The following is a 17,686-nucleotide window of genomic DNA, read 5'->3' as shown; positions in this document are numbered from 1 at the left end:
TCACCTTTAGCTGCCGCCAGGTTCAGCCGCCTAACAGGAAAACTGCTGGATTTGTTACAAAAAGAAAATTATATACATAGGGAACCGTATTCGTAAAACCTACGTATCACACCGAAGCGTGTTCACCATCAATATACAGGTAACTAATTGTGCCAAGTGTCAGACCTGCTGCAGACAGACAGCAAACCATTATAAGCACAATATAAACAGCCACTTACTGTAGAGACCTCTAGCGGACTGGCCACCAGGTGTGTACGACTGGCCACCAGGTGGGTACGATTGCTCAGAGTCCTGCAGCCTTTAGACTCTCTGTCCCACATGCCAGGGCCATAAAGGGGCTCCAGTATAAAAGGGGCCACAATGGTGGGTTGCAGTGCGCAACGTGCCCACATTTCTCCTGCATTTTTGCTGCACTTTTTCATGCGATCAGCATCATCAGGTTTGTCAGATTCTGAGATCATGTCGCTCATCCAGCACAATCTATAAGACGCATGCCTTTTTATTACCGTGTTTTATCCATTTTCTCTGCAGCTCTAACACACAGAAGTGGGAACGCAGCCTGGATCAGGGGGTCAAACTCTGGCCCACCAGCTGCTTCAAAACAACAATGCCCAGCATGCCCAGAGAGCCAAACCTTTTGCTGTTAAGGCGTGATGAAAATTGTAGTTTTGTAGCAGCTGGAGGGTCGGAGTTTGACACCTGTGGCCTAGATGGTTTAAACCTAGACTAGACAGTCTACAGATGCTCCAGACCTACCAATCAGCCTGTGATAAATCCGGCCCATCTGAACACTGCCTAAGGGCCCTATTCCACCGGACGATTATCGTTCACATTATCTTTAAATCGTTCGAATCTAAACAATAATCATTCGGTTAAAAGGCAGTTAACGATTAACGAGCGAACGAGAAATCGTTGATCGCTTTATAAGACCTGGACCTATTTTTATCGTTGCTCATTCGCAAAACGTTTGCACATCGCTCGCATTGAATAAGACATCGTTCGGTCGTTCGCAATAGATACGAACGCAATAGCAAAGAAATAGCGAAGAAAAAACGATCGCAATTACGATCATAAGTAACGATTATGGTTCCATGGAAATGAGTGAACGTTATCAGGTCTTTCACAATAGTGGTCGTTTGAGATCGTTAACGGTTATGTAAACGATGATCGTCCGGTGGAATAGGGCCCTAAGGCTGACTATTTCCACATTTGTATTTTAGAACCACAGGGAAAACACAATGAAAAAAATCTGCCCTATTTTTATAGACGCATCAGCAGCAGCCGGCCAAACGTGATTTACCTTCATTCTAAAGGTGGAACAGGGAAGGCGGCCTAAGGCTATGCTCACACACCTGTCATTTGATGTTAAGGAGGCAAATACTAATCATTTACTAAGAGGGCAACTAGACGGACCATGTGATCTCTTTCTGCCTACACTCTTCTATGTCTATTATCTGCAGCCGTAATCATCAAAAGACGGACGCAAAACAACAACGTGAACACGGCCTAAGACCAGCCATTGTGGATGGAATCCTGTAAGTGATCCTGTAATACGACGCACAGATACGCTGCAGGTTCACGGGCACTTACACAAAAGAAAAACAGCTCTCAAATAGAAAAGGAAATTTCCTAAATAACGGACGTTACAAATGATGGAACACAGCCGTCCACGCACACACTATATACACTGCGCACAGGCGGGACATTTCTCTGATAGACTTTAAAGGTCTGTTCACACTACGGTATCAGAGTGAAATTTCAAGCGTTTTCTGCACCGTGGACTCTGCTTGAATTTACGTCCGTCCCGTTGACTCAATAGAACGTCTCACACACACTCCGCCACCTGGTCAAAGAAATGCATTTTGGGCGGATGGAGACGTGTGGGTGAGACAACGGTCAACGGGACACAGACGTTCAAGCAGAGTCCACGGCACAGAAAACGCTTGAAATTCCACGCCGATTCCGTAGTGTGAACGGACCCTAATGTAGCCCATTATTAGTTGTAACATACGGCCACTTTACTTTACATCCACTTTAAGGTCATGTTTAGCTGTTATTTTACCGTGATTATGGCCTAAAAAGAATTTAAGGGCGGTGGTCGGACAGCTAATGTGCCTGACACACAAACATTACGTATAATAGTCAGAAACGTCATTCACTCCTCAATAATGTATGAAGCCTATATATTCACACACAGCAACACTGCTCTGGACCGTTACACACATGACCAGATACGGTATATACTTACATCTGGATATTCTTTTACAGGCACATATAGTTTCTCTTGTAACTGTACAATAGGTCCAATCCCGTCCGGCAGCTCTGCACTTCGCCTGTCAGTGTTGCCGCTGCCGTTTAACGTGTCGTTGTACATGTCCTTCCGTACTCTGCTGATCTCTGATTAGAAACAAAAAAAAAAAAATCAGTAACTGATGATGACAAACAGTTATATTCAACATAACTCACAGAATGATTAAGTCCTGACGAAGGCGTTATACACACTCAGGTCTCATGGTTGGTTATTACATGATAGTGTGTAGAAGCTGATACTTTATCTGTTCTGCGCTGTAACCATTATATTATATTATAAGACTTCCTAGACTCCACACCTAGACCGACCTGTGCCTCCCAGTCTCCCCTCCCTTCACGCATGCACCATTTCGCCCCCCCCCCCTAGATCCCATACATCACCTCACCCCCCCCTCCACCCCCTAGATCCCATACATCACCTCGCCCCCCCCCCACCCCCTAGATCCCATACACCACCTCACCCCCTCCACCCCCTAGATCCCATACACCACCTCGCCCCCCCACCCCCTAGATCCCATACACCACCTCGCCCCCCCACCCCCTAGATCCCATACACCACCTCGCCCCCCCACCCCCTAGATCCCATACACCACCTCGCCCCCCCACCCCCTAGATCCCATACACCACCTCGCCCCCTCCACCCCCTAGATCCCATACACCACCTCGCTGTATTATTATTATGAGGTCACACAAATAATAATAATAATTATTATTACCACTACTAAGATTAGGATGAAGTCACACATTACCTATTATTATCCCACGTTACTATATTATTATTATTACTACTACTATTAGGAATAATAATAATAATAATAATAATAATAATAATAATAATAATATTATTATTATTATTATTATTAATAATAATATTATAGTATTATTATTATTATTACTACTACTATTATGATTAGGAAGAAGTCACACGTTACCATTATTGTTATTATTAGGATCCATGTTACTATTTTTTGCTGGATTGCCATTTGGTGACATATTTTATCGCTCTCTTAATACCCAGCTAAGTCGGCCATCACCCAGTGAAATGTATTGGACGTTGCACAGACAACACACACAGGATTATTATTCCTTTTCAGGTTTCTCATTTTGTTTCTGGGATTAGAGGGACGGGCGTTTGGGGGACTCTGTAGTGAACACGGCCAGGAACGCTGTGAATTTATGAAAGAGTGATGGATGGCGGCTAAAATAGAAATGCTTAAGAAAGAAAAAAAGCAGCCGGCATGTATCACGCTCTTTTAATTTGAAAGGTCATTCTAATAAAACAGAGTAGAAAATATATCAAGTGTGTCAAATAAATTGAAAGGGCAACAACATAATGGACCTGAGAGACCGGGGAAAAATGCTGCCCCAAGCAAGTACGCGGCAGCGGCGGCTCCCAGGGCCCGCACCGCCACGTCCCCGCTAGACTCTGGTTTGTTTTACATAATCAGCTGGTAGATTTTAAAAATGATAGCGAAATCCCCGGCAATGCAGGAGATTAGGCGGGATTAGGCGCCTGTACTCACTGGCTATTGTAATAGTCTTTACATTATTCTGCTTCCTCTGCCGCCATAAGGTTAGATTCAGCCGACATCGGCGGAATTTAAAAAGATTACAGAACCTCTGGCAAAATCCGCAGCCATTTCACATGGAAAAAGTTCTGCCTACACCAGTACAACGGACATAGTGTCTAAATCTACGACCCCGGGAGACAGACAAGTGATGGAGCTTACAGAGGCCGTGTGCAGTACATATATAACACAGTATAGTATAACCGAGCAGAGGTGGGGAACCTCCGGCCCTCCAGCTGTGGCCAAACTACAACTCCCATCATGCCTGGAGAGCTAAAGCATCGGCTGTCCAGGCATGACGGAAATTGTAGTTCTGCAACAGTCGGAGGGCCGCAGGTTCCCCCATCCCTGGATTAAACCATCAGCAATGTAAGTAAGTGGGAGGTGAGAGGAAGGAGGCTGCCACGGGCCAGGCGAGATGGGGCTGACAAAAGCTGGGCGGTAGAAGCGGGAAGGTGAGAAGGGGCTGATGGAAGCCGGGCGGTAGAAGCGGTAAGGTGAGAAGGGGCTGATGGAAGCCGGGTGGTAGAAGCGGGAAGGTGAGAAGGGGCTGACGGAAGCCGGGTGGTAGAAGCGGGAAGGTGAGAAGGGGCTGATGGAAGCCGGGCGGTTGAAGCGGGAAGGTGAGAAGGGGCTGATGGAAGCCGGGCGACAGAAGCGGGAAGGTGAGAAGGGGCTGATGGAAGCCGGGCGACAGAAGCGGGAAGGTGAGAAGGGGCTGATGGAAGCCGGGCGACAGAAGCGGGAAGGTGAGAAGGGGCTGATGGAAGCCGGGCGACAGAAGCGGGAAGGTGAGAAGGGGCTGATGGAAGCCGGGCGACAGAAGCAGGAAGGAGAGAGGAAGGAGGCCGCCACGGGCCAGGCAGGAGGGGCTGATAAAAGCCGGGGCGGCAGAGGCAGAAGCGGGGAGGTGAGGGGAAGGAGGCCGCCATGGGTCCAGGTGAGAAGGGGCAGATGGAAGCTGGGCGGCAGAAGTGGGAAGATGAGAAGGGGCTGATGGAAGCCTGGCGGCAGAAGAAGCGGGGAGCTGAGGCTTCTGGAGGACGCCATGGGTCCAGGTGAGAAGGGGCTGATGGAAGCCGGGTGGCAGAAGCGGGAAGGTGTGAGGAGGGAGGCCACCATGGGCCAGGCAGAAGGGGCTGATGGAAGCCAGGCGGCAAAAGTAGCGGGGAGGTGAGGGGAAGGAGGCCGCCATGGGTCCAGAAGAGAAGGGGCTGATGGAAGCCTGGTGGCAGAAGAAGCGGGGAGCTGAGGCTTCTGGAGGCCGCCATGGGTCCAGGTGAGAAGGGGCTGATGGAAGCCTGGCGGCAGAAGAAGCGGGGAGCTGAGGCTTCTGGAGGCCGCCATGGGTCCAGGTGAGAAGGGGCTGATGGAAGCCGGGTGGCAGAAGCGGGAAGGTGTGAGGAGGGAGGCCACCATGGGCCAGGCAGAAGGGGCTGATGGAAGCCTGGCGGCAGAAGAAGCGGGGAGCTGAGGCTTCTGGAGGCCTGCAGGCTTCTCCTCCACACAAAGGGAAATGATTGAATTCTGAAATTGAGAGAGCTGACAAATCAGCAGAAGCTCCGGCCATTAATCACCAGCGTGACACTTTAATCATCCTAAGTACTTTTATAAATAGTGCTCACAGGAGAAAACCACATTTTACTTTAACCCCTTAACAATCCGCTCCACTAACCGACCAGTGAAAAATGAGCTGTAAGTCCCAGATCTCACGGTATGAGCGGCAGGTCAGCTCTTCATTCCTACAGCCCCATCCTACACCGTCCACACTATACACAATATGCCTGCACCGAGTGGCAGTGACCAGGAGAATCCTCTACTACACAGCATACACAATACCTGCACCGAGCGGCAGAGACCAGGAGACTCCTCTACTACACAGCATGCACAATACCTGCACCGAGCGGCAGAGACATCCGTCTACTACACAGCATACACAATACCTGCCCTGGGCGGCAGATAAATTAGTCTACTACACAGCATACACAATACCTGCACCGAGCGGCAGAGACCAGGAGACTCCTCTACTACACAGCATACACAATACCTGCACCGAGCGGCAGAGACCAGGAGACTCCTCTACTACACAGCATGCACAATACCTGCACCGAGCGGCAGAGACATCCGTCTACTACACAGCATACAAATACCTGCCCTGGGCGGCAGATAAATTCGTCTACTACACAGCATACACAATACCTGCACCGAGCGGCAGAGACCAGGAGACTCCTCTACTACACAGCATACACAATACCTGCACCGAGCGGCAGAGACCAGGAGACTCCTCTACTACACAGCATGCACAATACCTGCACCGAGCGGCAGAGACATCCGTCTACTACACAGCATACAAATACCTGCCCTGGGCGGCAGATAAATTCGTCTACTACACAGCATACACAATACCTGCACCGAGCGGCAGAGACCAGGAGACTCCTCTACTACACAGCATACACAATACCTGCACCGAGCGGCAGAGACCAGGAGACTCCTCTACTACACAGCATACACAATACCTGCACCGAGCGGCAGAGACCAGGAGACTCCTCTACTACACAGCATGCACAATACCTGCACCGAGCGGCAGAGACATCCGTCTACTACACAGCATACACAATACCTGCACCGAGCGGCAGAGACCAGGAGACTCCTCTACTACACAGCATGCACAATACCTGCACCGAGCGGCAGAGACCAGGAGAATCCTCTACTACACAGCATACACAATACCTGCAGCATTCTATGTATAACATGGACCCCGAGCATTTTATATATATATGTTATATAACACGGCCCCCCAGCATTCCATGTATATAACACGGCCCCCCAGCATTCCATGTATATAACACGGCCCCCCAGGCATTCCATGTATATAACACGGCCCCCCAGCATTCCATGTATATATATAACGGCCCCCCAGCATTCTATGTATATATATATATAATGGCCCCCAGCATTCCAGGTATATATAACGACCCCAGCATTCTATGTATATATATAACGGCCCCCAGTATTCTATGTATATAACACGGCCCCCCAGCATTCTAATATATATATATATAACGGCCCCCCAGCATTCTATGTATATATAACGGCCCCCCAGCATTCTATGTACACATGTACAGATGCCCCTGCTCTTGTGAAGGTGGGATTGACAAGAAAGCATCACGTTCCTGCCCGATACCACGGCTGACATGGATGCTATTTTTATTTTTTTGCCGGCTCCCTCAGACAAAGAACGACCTTGAGAGCGGAGGCCTTGGAGCAGACGGCAGCAAATGCTGGATTATTTTACAACGTTCAACAACAAAAGGTTCTTCTTGTTTTTCTATAGACTGGTAAAACTCCGGCTCCACTCCAAATAGTCACCACAATGAGAGCCCCTAGAACAATGCAGCCCCATTCATCTGTGTGACAGAGACCCCAGGTATCAGTGCCGACACAGGGGGCTCCATCCCGACGTCCACACTACAAATATTAGTCAGACCATGTCATGGTGGGCTCTGCTCCACTGTGAGAGAAATGCTTTCCCCACACGGACCCCCCAAAGACCAGGTAACATGAGGCTGACAATGCACCGCACCTCTGGATAGATATATAGGACTAGGCCCCGCCTCCTTGACACAAGGAATCGCGCTTTATCCTGATATACTATATTATATATGATGGGGTTACCCCTCTATCCTGATCCCTACAGGTATATACTATATTATATATGATGGGAATCCCCCTGTATCCTGATCCCTACAGGTATATACTATATTATATATGATGGGAATCCCCCTGTATCCTGATCCCTATAGGTATATACTATATTATATATGATGGGAATCCCCCTGTATCCTGATCCCTATAGGTATATACTATATTATATATGATGGGGTTACCCCTGTATCCTGATCCCTACAGGTATATACTATATTATATATGATGGGGTTACCCCTGTATCCTGATCCCTACAGGTATATACTATATTATATATGATGGGGTTACCCCTGCATCCTGATCCCTACAGGTATATACTATATTATATATGATGGGGTTACCCCTGTATCCTGATCCCTACAGGTATATACTATATTATATATGATGGGGTTACCCCTGTATCCTGATCCCTACAGGTATATACTATATTATATATGATGGGGTTACCCCTCTATCCTGATCCCTACAGGTATATACTATATTATATATGATGGGGTTACCCCTGTATCCTGATCCCTCCTGGTATATACTATATTATATATGATGGGGTTACCCCTGTATCCTGATCCCTACAGGTATATACTATATAATATATGATGGGGTTACCCCTGTATCCTGATCCCTACAGGTATATACTATATAATATATGATGGGGTTACCCCTGTATCCTGATCCCTACAGGTATATACTATATTATATATGATGGGGTTACCCCTGCATCCTGATCCCTACAGGTATATACTATATTATATATGATGGGGTTACCCCTGCATCCTGATCCCTACAGGTATATACTATATTATATATGATGGGGTTACCCCTGTATCCTGATCCCTACAGGTATATACTATATTATATATGATGGGGATCCCCGCAGGGCTGAGTACACTGATGCTTTGTATACACACAGAACATTTCCTTGAGGTTTATTACCACAACCATAGAAGCATCTGACAGCAGGTGATATAATCCCCCATAGACCACAGGCTGTATGATCGTCCTCTGATCACCTCATAGTGACCGTGCAGCAGATGTTAGATACATTGGGATGCCCTTTATTCTCTTACATGTGACCTAGCAGTATATAAGTGGTATATACCTTCCGGTGAGGTTGCTGTGTAATGCTATTATCTGGTTAAAGGTGTTTAAAAAAAAAAAAGAAAAGAAAACGTACTTGCTTTATGCCAAAAACAGCGCCACCCCTGTTCTCAGGCAGTGTTTAGTATTACAACTTGTCTGTAATCACTGTAATGTTACAGTCCCTGGAGCTGTTATACTGCAGGACAAAAGTAGCACAGTGGCTATGCCCTGCTGACCCTGGATAACCCCCATAAGGGTCAGCCGTGACCTCATACCAGTGTTACACGCTCGCCTGACTCCTTCACGTCTGACAGAGGAGCCATTTAAGTGATTGCACTTTTACAAAGTAGCGAGAAGCATTTTGTGCATTCTTACAAGTCCAATTTATATTCCGCATTTGTTGAGATCTCCATGAAAGCAAATTTATTAGCATCATTATGATCGCTCAACTTGCTGCGTGGAAGCCATAGATATGCAAAGCTGGATCTCTGCCGCCATCTGTTTCGTCTTTGTGCATCACTAGTCATGTACAGCCGAGATCAGTCACACACACACACACACGTAAGAATTAGGCTGCTACAACGGCCGGGGGCGGGGGGGCTGTTATTATAATATATGCAAAATCCCTCAGAGCCAATAAGAGAATCTCACCCTAATGTCATTATTTCCTATAGGTGATGGCGCTCCTCACCCATCACAGTCCCGGCCCCATGAACACACACAGCATATCACTGTATATACATGCACACCACCTAGTCACTATTCCTGCAGCCTTCTGCATGTATACAGTATATAGGAGGACACCAGCGTGTATACAGTATATAGGATTACCATACACGTGTGTATACAGTATATAGGATTACCATACACGTGTGTATACAGTATATAGGATTACCATACACGTGTGTATACAGTATATAGGAGGACACCAGCGTGTATAGAGTATATAGGAGGACACCAGCGTGTATACAGTATATAGTATTACCATACATGTATAGAGTATATAGGATTACCATACATGTATAGAGTATATAGGATTACCATACATGTGTGTATACAGTATATAGGATTACCATACATGTATAGAGTATATAGGATTACCATACATGTGTGTATACTGTATATAGGATTACCATACGTGTGTGTATACTGTATATAGGATTACCATACTGTATACAGTATATAGGATTACCATACTGTATACAGTATATAGGATTACCATACTGTATACAGTATATAGGATTACCATACTGTATACAGTATATAGGATTACCATACATGTGTGTATACTGTATATAGGATTACCATACATGTGTGTATACAGTATATAGGATTACCATACATGTGTGTATACAGTATATAGGATTACCATACATGTGTGTATACAGTATATAGGATTACCATACATGTGTGTATACAGTATATAGGATTACCATACATGTATACAGTATATAGGATTACCATATATGTATACAGTGTATAGGATTACCATATATGTATACAGTGTATAGGATTACCATACATGTATACAGTATATAGGATTACCATACGTGTGTATACTGTATATAGGATTACCATACGTGTGTGTATACAGTATATAGGATTACCATACATGTGTGTATACAGTATATAGGATTACCATACATGTGTGTATACAGTATATAGGATTACCATACATGTGTGTATACAGTATATAGGATTACCATACGCGTGTGTACACAGTATATAGGATTACCATACATGTGTGTATACAGTATATAGGATTACCATACGTGTGTATACAGTATATAGGATTACCATACATGTGTGTATACTGTATATAGGCGGTTTTGTGCACGGATTAGCCCGGCACTTGTCACACCCCTGACAGACATTACTCCGCTATGAGGAATAGACATCCCAGTTTCATTAGACGGGTCCTGACAATTCTCGGCTATGCAGCGGTCTGACTCCTCACAGACGCAGTGTGTGTATGACAGGGCTGCCGGGAAGGAAGAGACAGCCGGCTACATCAGCACCTTAAATCAAACACCCGCCATTCAGTGACACACGGCAAGATACCACCGCCGTCTCATCATTAGGGACAAGACATCCAGTATTGACAAACGCCATATCTCAGAGTCGTCAGGAAAATGAGATAAGAACGGGCATAATAATGCACAGAGAATAATAAAACGCCCGCCAAAACGTCCCAACGAGATTACAGGAGGAAAGCGGACGTCGCTGCCGTACTGGTGCGTGCAAACCTGGCGTGATGTGTACGAATGGATACTAATGCGCCTACTAATGCGTTCCTTCCATCATTTGTACGACTCCTCCGAGCTCCAAAAAAGATGGCAAAATCCTCCCATAATTCCACAGTCAGATATAAAGAAATATGTATACGTACGTATGTACAGCGTAATATATATGTATAGCGTAATATCGGCAGAAGAGCAGCTCCAGTATAACAGATGCCGAGACTGGGAACCAGTACATCTAACCTGCTATACACTGCACACATACCCACCAGTACATATAACCTGCTATATACTGCACACATACCCACCAGTACATATAACCTGCTATATACTGCACACATACCCACCAGTACATATAACCTGCTATATACTGCACACATACCCACCAGTACATATAACCTGCTATACACTGCACACATACCCACCAGTACATATAACCTGCTATATACTGCACACATACCCACAAGTACATATAACCTGCTATATACTGCACACACCAGTACATATAACCTGCTATACACTGCACAAATACCCACCAGTACATATAACCTGCTATACACTGCACACATACCCACCAGTACATATAACCTGCTATATACTGCACACATACCCACCAGTACATCTAACCTGCTATATACTGCACACATACCCACCAATGCATATAACCTGCTATATACTGCACACATACCCACCAATGCATATAACCTGCTATATACTGCACACATACCCACAAGTACATACAACCTGCTATATACTGCACACACCAGTACATATAACCTGCTATACACTGCACACATACCCACCAGTACATATAACCTGCTATACACTGCACACATACCCACCAGTACATATAACCTGCTATACACTGCACACATACCCACCAGTACATATAACCTGCTATACACTGCACACATACCCACCAGTACATATAACCTGCTATACACTGCACACATACCCACAAGTACATATAACCTGCTATATACTGCACACACCAGTACATATAACCTGCTATATACTGCACACACCAGTACATATAACCTGCTATACACTGCACACACCAGTACATATAACCTGCTATATACTGCACACATACCCACCAGAACAAATAACCTGCTATATACTGCACACATACCCACCAATGCATATAACCTGCTATATACTGCACACATACCCACCAGTACATATAACCTGCTATATACTGCACACATACCCACCAGTACATATAACCTGCTATACACTGCACACATACCCACCAGTACATATAACCTGCTATACACTGCACACATACCCACCAGTACATATAACCTGCTATATACTGCACACATACCCACCAGTACATATAACCTGCTATACACTGCACACATACCCACCAGTACATATAACCTGCTATATACTGCACACATACCCACCAGTACATATAACCTGCTATATACTGCACACATACCTGCCAGTACTGTATAATACTAGATAATGGAATTACTTTACGCCTTGAATAATAAACAGATTGCCGACCTGCTTTACACCGCGTCCCGTGTGGATTCACATTTTGTGAGTTATATTGGCAGGGACACTTTAAAATGGAAGCTTTTTAAAGTTCTTTGGGGGATTAATCATTGTGTATTGTGTATTATCCCGATGACGCGTCATTTTTACCTGAGCCAAATCATCATAATGGCGCGCTCACTTCCGAAGTCAAAAAGTCGCCAAGTGTTTGTGCAACAGACTGCGCCAAATCTGCAACAAACGTAGATGGAGGTGCAAATGCAATAATTCACCCCCCCCCCCAATACGAGGAGCGTAGCGCAGCCTCAGCTGATGACCGGACCTTGTAGACTTCAGTCACTGCAGATGCATCCCCCCCTCCCCCCATAGTGACTGGTAAACCGAGATACAGTGATGAATAACAACACACACAGCGTCTGCCTGATGGAGCTAAAAATACTGAGGCTGAAGCCCGGGCGGCCATGACGGAGGTGATTTATGGAGCCGATGGTGATTATTATCTCGCCAGGTACACGGAGTCATGTGATGTACATCCCGGAGAGATAACCTCTGCACCAGGTAACTACACCACAGCCACATATCTCTCCACTATATACAGGAACACATTCATCTTATTCTCACCATTCCAACTCATTGAGACTAAATCAAAATGTAAATCTCAGAAGAAACACGCCAGCCGAAGGGAAACACCGAGGGAAGAAGATAAAGCGTTATACATGGCAGCTGAAGAGGTTTCCAGCCCAGCGCACACGCTACTCTATACAACCAGGAAAAGCAAACAGCTATGTCACCCGACCAATGTCCTCTACGTCTCCTTGCACAGAGCGGTCAGTGACACCATTAATAAGACAATGGGCGCATTGCTGGAGCGTGTACCCACGGGCTGCCACATTGCTGGAGCGCGTACCCACGGGCTGCCACATTGCTGGAGCGTGTACCCACGGGCTGCCACATTGCTGGAGCGTGTACCCACGGGCTGCCACATTGCTGGAGCGTGTACCCACGGGCTGCCACATTGCTGGAGCGTGTACCCACGGGCTGCCACATTGCTGTACGTGTACAGCACAAGGCTTAATTTACATAGCAACCACAAGCGGGTGTAGACCAATCACAGCTCAGCAACCAACACTGTCACATAGGTCTGAAGGACAAGCGTATTACCTTATTATTTGCGTTTCATTCATTTAGCCTTCTGTGGCTTCTACAATGTACTTTACATGAAATGTCAAAGAGGTGTGGGCCAGGCTCTGGAGTGCTCACATCCCAACCACCACCACCATCGGCCAGGCTCTGAAGTGCTCAACCCCCCCCCCCGGTCAGGCCAGGCTCTGGAGTGCTCACCCCCCACAGGCTCTGAAATGTTTACACACCCACTCCACACCCTCTGGCCAGGCTCTGAAATGCGCACAGCCTCCCCCCCCCCCCTTTGGGCCAGGCTCTGGAGTGCGCCACCTGGGCCTGGCCTTTTTGACACAGCAATATAAACCTTAAACTAAAAGCTATCTCATTTAGAGGATTGCAGCCACAGAGGCCTACATGAAAGGTAATGCGCATGTCCTTCCCCTCAGGTAACACTCACACGTTCAGTAGTTGTACACGAGGTCTGCAATCATCTGCAAAAACATTTATCTGCAGTCCATATTTCTGGGGATCAGACAAGGGGAAGGTGATCATTTTCAACCCTCACCTTAATAAACAATTAATCCTCTGTATTTTTTACGGATCTGTGAACATTACAGACGTTTCATTCATAAAAATTACAGATCAGTAAAAACAGACGTTCGAGCAATCTGTGCCGCTCCGTACTAGAGCTCGTTGGTCATTTTTGGCAGATGCAATTTTTGTGGATCAGTAAATATGCGGACAGCATGAAGAGCCCCATTGAAATGAATGGGCCCTTAGTTTGTTGGTAATTGCGGATCGGCGTGTGAATGTAGCCTAAAACCTCAGTGATTGTGTTGGCTCTTTGGTCCTGAATCTCCTGGTGACAGAATCACTTTAAGTACTTAGTTTTTCGTGGATAGATGCTGAGGAGGCCGAGAAACATCTGGAACACAACTTTATTTCCAGGTATCGTTTCCTTTCATAAGACACAGACCCTGTATTGTGTAGAGAATGATGATAATGCATGCGCCCCCCCATACTGTAGTCTTCCATATAAATTCATTAGCATCTTCCCATCCATCATCCCGTTGCGATCGCTCCTAACAGCTGGCTGAAGTTAATTTTAATGCATTCCTCCCAGCCAGGTAAATTAAAGACTAGAGGTTTCCTTCCCCCTCACACATATAATCAGATGTAATTACTACAGTTCTAACAATTCTTTCTTCAATCACATTCTACAAGTAAGCGTAATGAAGACGATATCAACAACGGGGAAAGCACAGCGGGCTGAGCGCACATCAACATTAATTAACAAATGTATTAACGCCGAGTGACACTCACAGGTGCACCGCCGCCACCGCGCGCACGGCCTGTCAGCTGACTGACACCACCGCCGCCAGCATCCACACACTACAGCGCTGCCAGGCCCCAAACCCAACATAACCCAATGGATTACATAACGTGGAGAACATACATAGCTAGAACAGATCATTTGTTATGGGAAACGAGAAAACGTTGAGAAAAGGTGGTGTAATAGCTCAGAAGGATTGTGTCCGACTGCCAGCTTGTTAGACTTATAAAGCAAGGGATGCACGGACATCACTACCAGCGAGAGATAGACAAAAACCAAACATACACAGCAAGAACTGTACAGACATCACTAGCGAGATATAGGTAGATAAGATACATAGATAGGAGACAGATAGACAAATATACACAGCAAGGACTGCACGGACATCACTAAAGATTGCCGCACTATTATCAAGCCATGTAATATTCTCAGTGAGTGGGCACTGATCTTGCAGATTGCCGCTCGCTTACATTAGTGATCAGGTCGTGTGATACGTCCCTTGGTCTTCAGATCTGTGAGTCGCCATTATGACTAATAATAAAGCAGGCGGATGGCGTTCTGTTACACTGCAGCATTATATATTGGCAAAATGCGTCGCTCTGTTTTGAGGGAGAAAAGGAAAAACCCAAAGTATTTCTATATAGTTAGTGGAAGCGTGCAGGGCGCAGATGGTATCCATCGTACACGAGCTTCCAGGAATGCACAAATCTCTGCCTCATATGTTAAATAAGGGATCTGTGAGCTACCAGGGGCTCATACATAATACCATCTGTATACAATTTTGCTGTTGGCCCAATAAAAAAAAAAAAGAATATGAAAGCAACAATAATAATCCCAGGACCTTATAAAATGGTATAAAGTGGATGTGTGTATGGCCGTGTGTATCACTGAGGGATGATACAGCCACTGCCCACACACAAGCTATATATATATGTATATATGTATCTGCTACCATCTGCCTAAGTATATTCAGCTACGTCACATCCAGATAAAGAAGGGTTATTAGGACGCTCGCCGACCTCACAATGATGGAAGGAGAGGGGAATCCAAGTGGGAGAGGGATGGAGATCTACTGGAAGATGACGAGTGATTGGGAAACATCAGCACAAATGACCTCTAGGTCTCTGGGTGTCCGAGGTCTATGACATGGGGTCACTGAGGTCTATAACAAAGTCACTGGGGCCTCTCTATTACATAGGATCACTGAGGTCTATGACATGGGGTCACTGAGGTCTATAACAAAGAGTCACTGGGGCCTCTCTATTACATAGGATCACTGAGGTCTATGACATGGGGTCACTGAGGTCTCTATTACATAGGATCACTGAGGTCTATGACATGGGGTCACTGAGGTCTATGACATGGGGTCACTGAGGTCTATAACAAAGAGTCACTGGGGCCTCTCTATTACATAGGGTCACTGAGGTCTCTCTACTACATAGGATCACTGAGGTCTCTCTATTACATAGGATCACTGAGGTCTATGACATGGGGTCACTGAGGTCTCTCTATACATAGGATCACTGAGGTCTCTCTAATACATAGGATCACTGAGGTCTCTCTATTACATAGGATCACTGAGGTCTCTCTATTACATAGGATCACTGAGGTCTCTCTATTACATAGGATCACTGAGGTCTCTCTATTACATAGGATCACTGAGGTCTCTCTGTACCATAGGGTCTCTGAGGTCTCTTTGTTACATATGGTCACTGAGGTCTCTTTGTTACATATGGTCACTGAGGTCTCTCTATTACATAGGATCACTGAGGTCTATGACATGGGGTCACTGAGGTCTCTCTATTACATAGGATCACTGAGGTCTCTCTATTACATAGGATCACTGAGGTCTCTCTGTACCATAGGGTCTCGGAGGTCTCTTTGTTACATATGGTCACTGAGGTCTCTGTTCCATAGGGTCTCTTGTATGGGGTCACAGTCTCTGAGGTCTATGACATAGGGTCTCTGAGATCTGTCTGTTACATGAGGTCGGTCTGTCGCACAGGGTCTCGGAGGTCTGTTATATAGAGTATAGCGCACACATCTCCTTTGGTGCATTGGGTGGACAGTACATGCTGCCACCTTCTTCTATATCTTCTGGTTATATTCAGAGCCGGTAGTCTGTGGTTCATTTACTCTTTACAGTGGTGCCTTGGATTACGAGTATAACACGTTCCAGGGCCGCACTTGTAACCCAAATCACTCTTACACCAAAGCAAATTTTCCCATAAGAAATCACTGATCTGCAGACAATTGGTTCCACCCCCCAAATATACTGATTTTATATTCTGGAAGATTATTCATTCCTTGTCCAAGGTTACTGATTGTGAACAGCCGCAGTCTAAATGATTATAATCGCCATGATAGAGTGGACGTGTACAAGGTGTACGGCCGGGCTCACAGTCTGTATCATCGGTTTTAGGTGCATCTGTCTGGATCCGCTTTTCCATTGACTTTCGGGTCTTTTTTTTTTTTTTTTTTTACCGCACACAAACACATGGTTTACCGCGTTATTCTGTACGTAAAAGGTAACCATTTAAAAGCGTGTCCATACAAAAACGCAGGGTGGACCCGGCCTAAAAAGGTGGAAAACGTGTTACGTATCCCCAGAACTGTAACATCTGTTGGCGCCAGATGAATAAAAATTAATATGAGTAAATTAAAGGACTCCGGCTGTAAATCTACTTGTGTGATATGTACGGCCACCTATAGGCTCCAGGGTTAGAGGGATAAACCCCAAGGATGTCTGGGTAATTACCCCCCCCCCCCCCTTAATGTAGGGTGCAGCTAGATTGTACATTTATACATTGTGTTCTGGTTTTGAT

General features: G+C 45.8%; 1 protein-coding gene across 5 annotated transcripts in view; it reads right to left on the bottom strand.

Annotated features, from left to right (window-relative positions):
- Positions 1–17,686, bottom strand: part of QKI (QKI, KH domain containing RNA binding) — a 119,695-nt gene that overhangs the window by 81,934 nt on the left and 20,075 nt on the right. For all 5 annotated transcript variants that reach the window (XR_011363594.1, XR_011363593.1, XM_069974375.1 and 2 more), the window contains exon 2: positions 2,249–2,397. Coding sequence is in view for 3 of the 5 variants with exons in the window: in XM_069974375.1 (XP_069830476.1) it covers positions 2,249–2,397 (149 nt within the window). In the remaining 2 variants the exon portion in view is untranslated. The remainder of the gene's footprint in view (positions 1–2,248; positions 2,398–17,686) is intronic.

The sequence above is a fragment of the Dendropsophus ebraccatus genome, chromosome 6 (genome assembly GCF_027789765.1).
Source record: "Dendropsophus ebraccatus isolate aDenEbr1 chromosome 6, aDenEbr1.pat, whole genome shotgun sequence".
Classification (NCBI taxonomy): Eukaryota; Metazoa; Chordata; class Amphibia; order Anura; family Hylidae; genus Dendropsophus; species Dendropsophus ebraccatus.
Note: the sequence above shows the minus strand (reverse complement) of the source record. Positions and strands in the feature narration are given on the sequence as shown.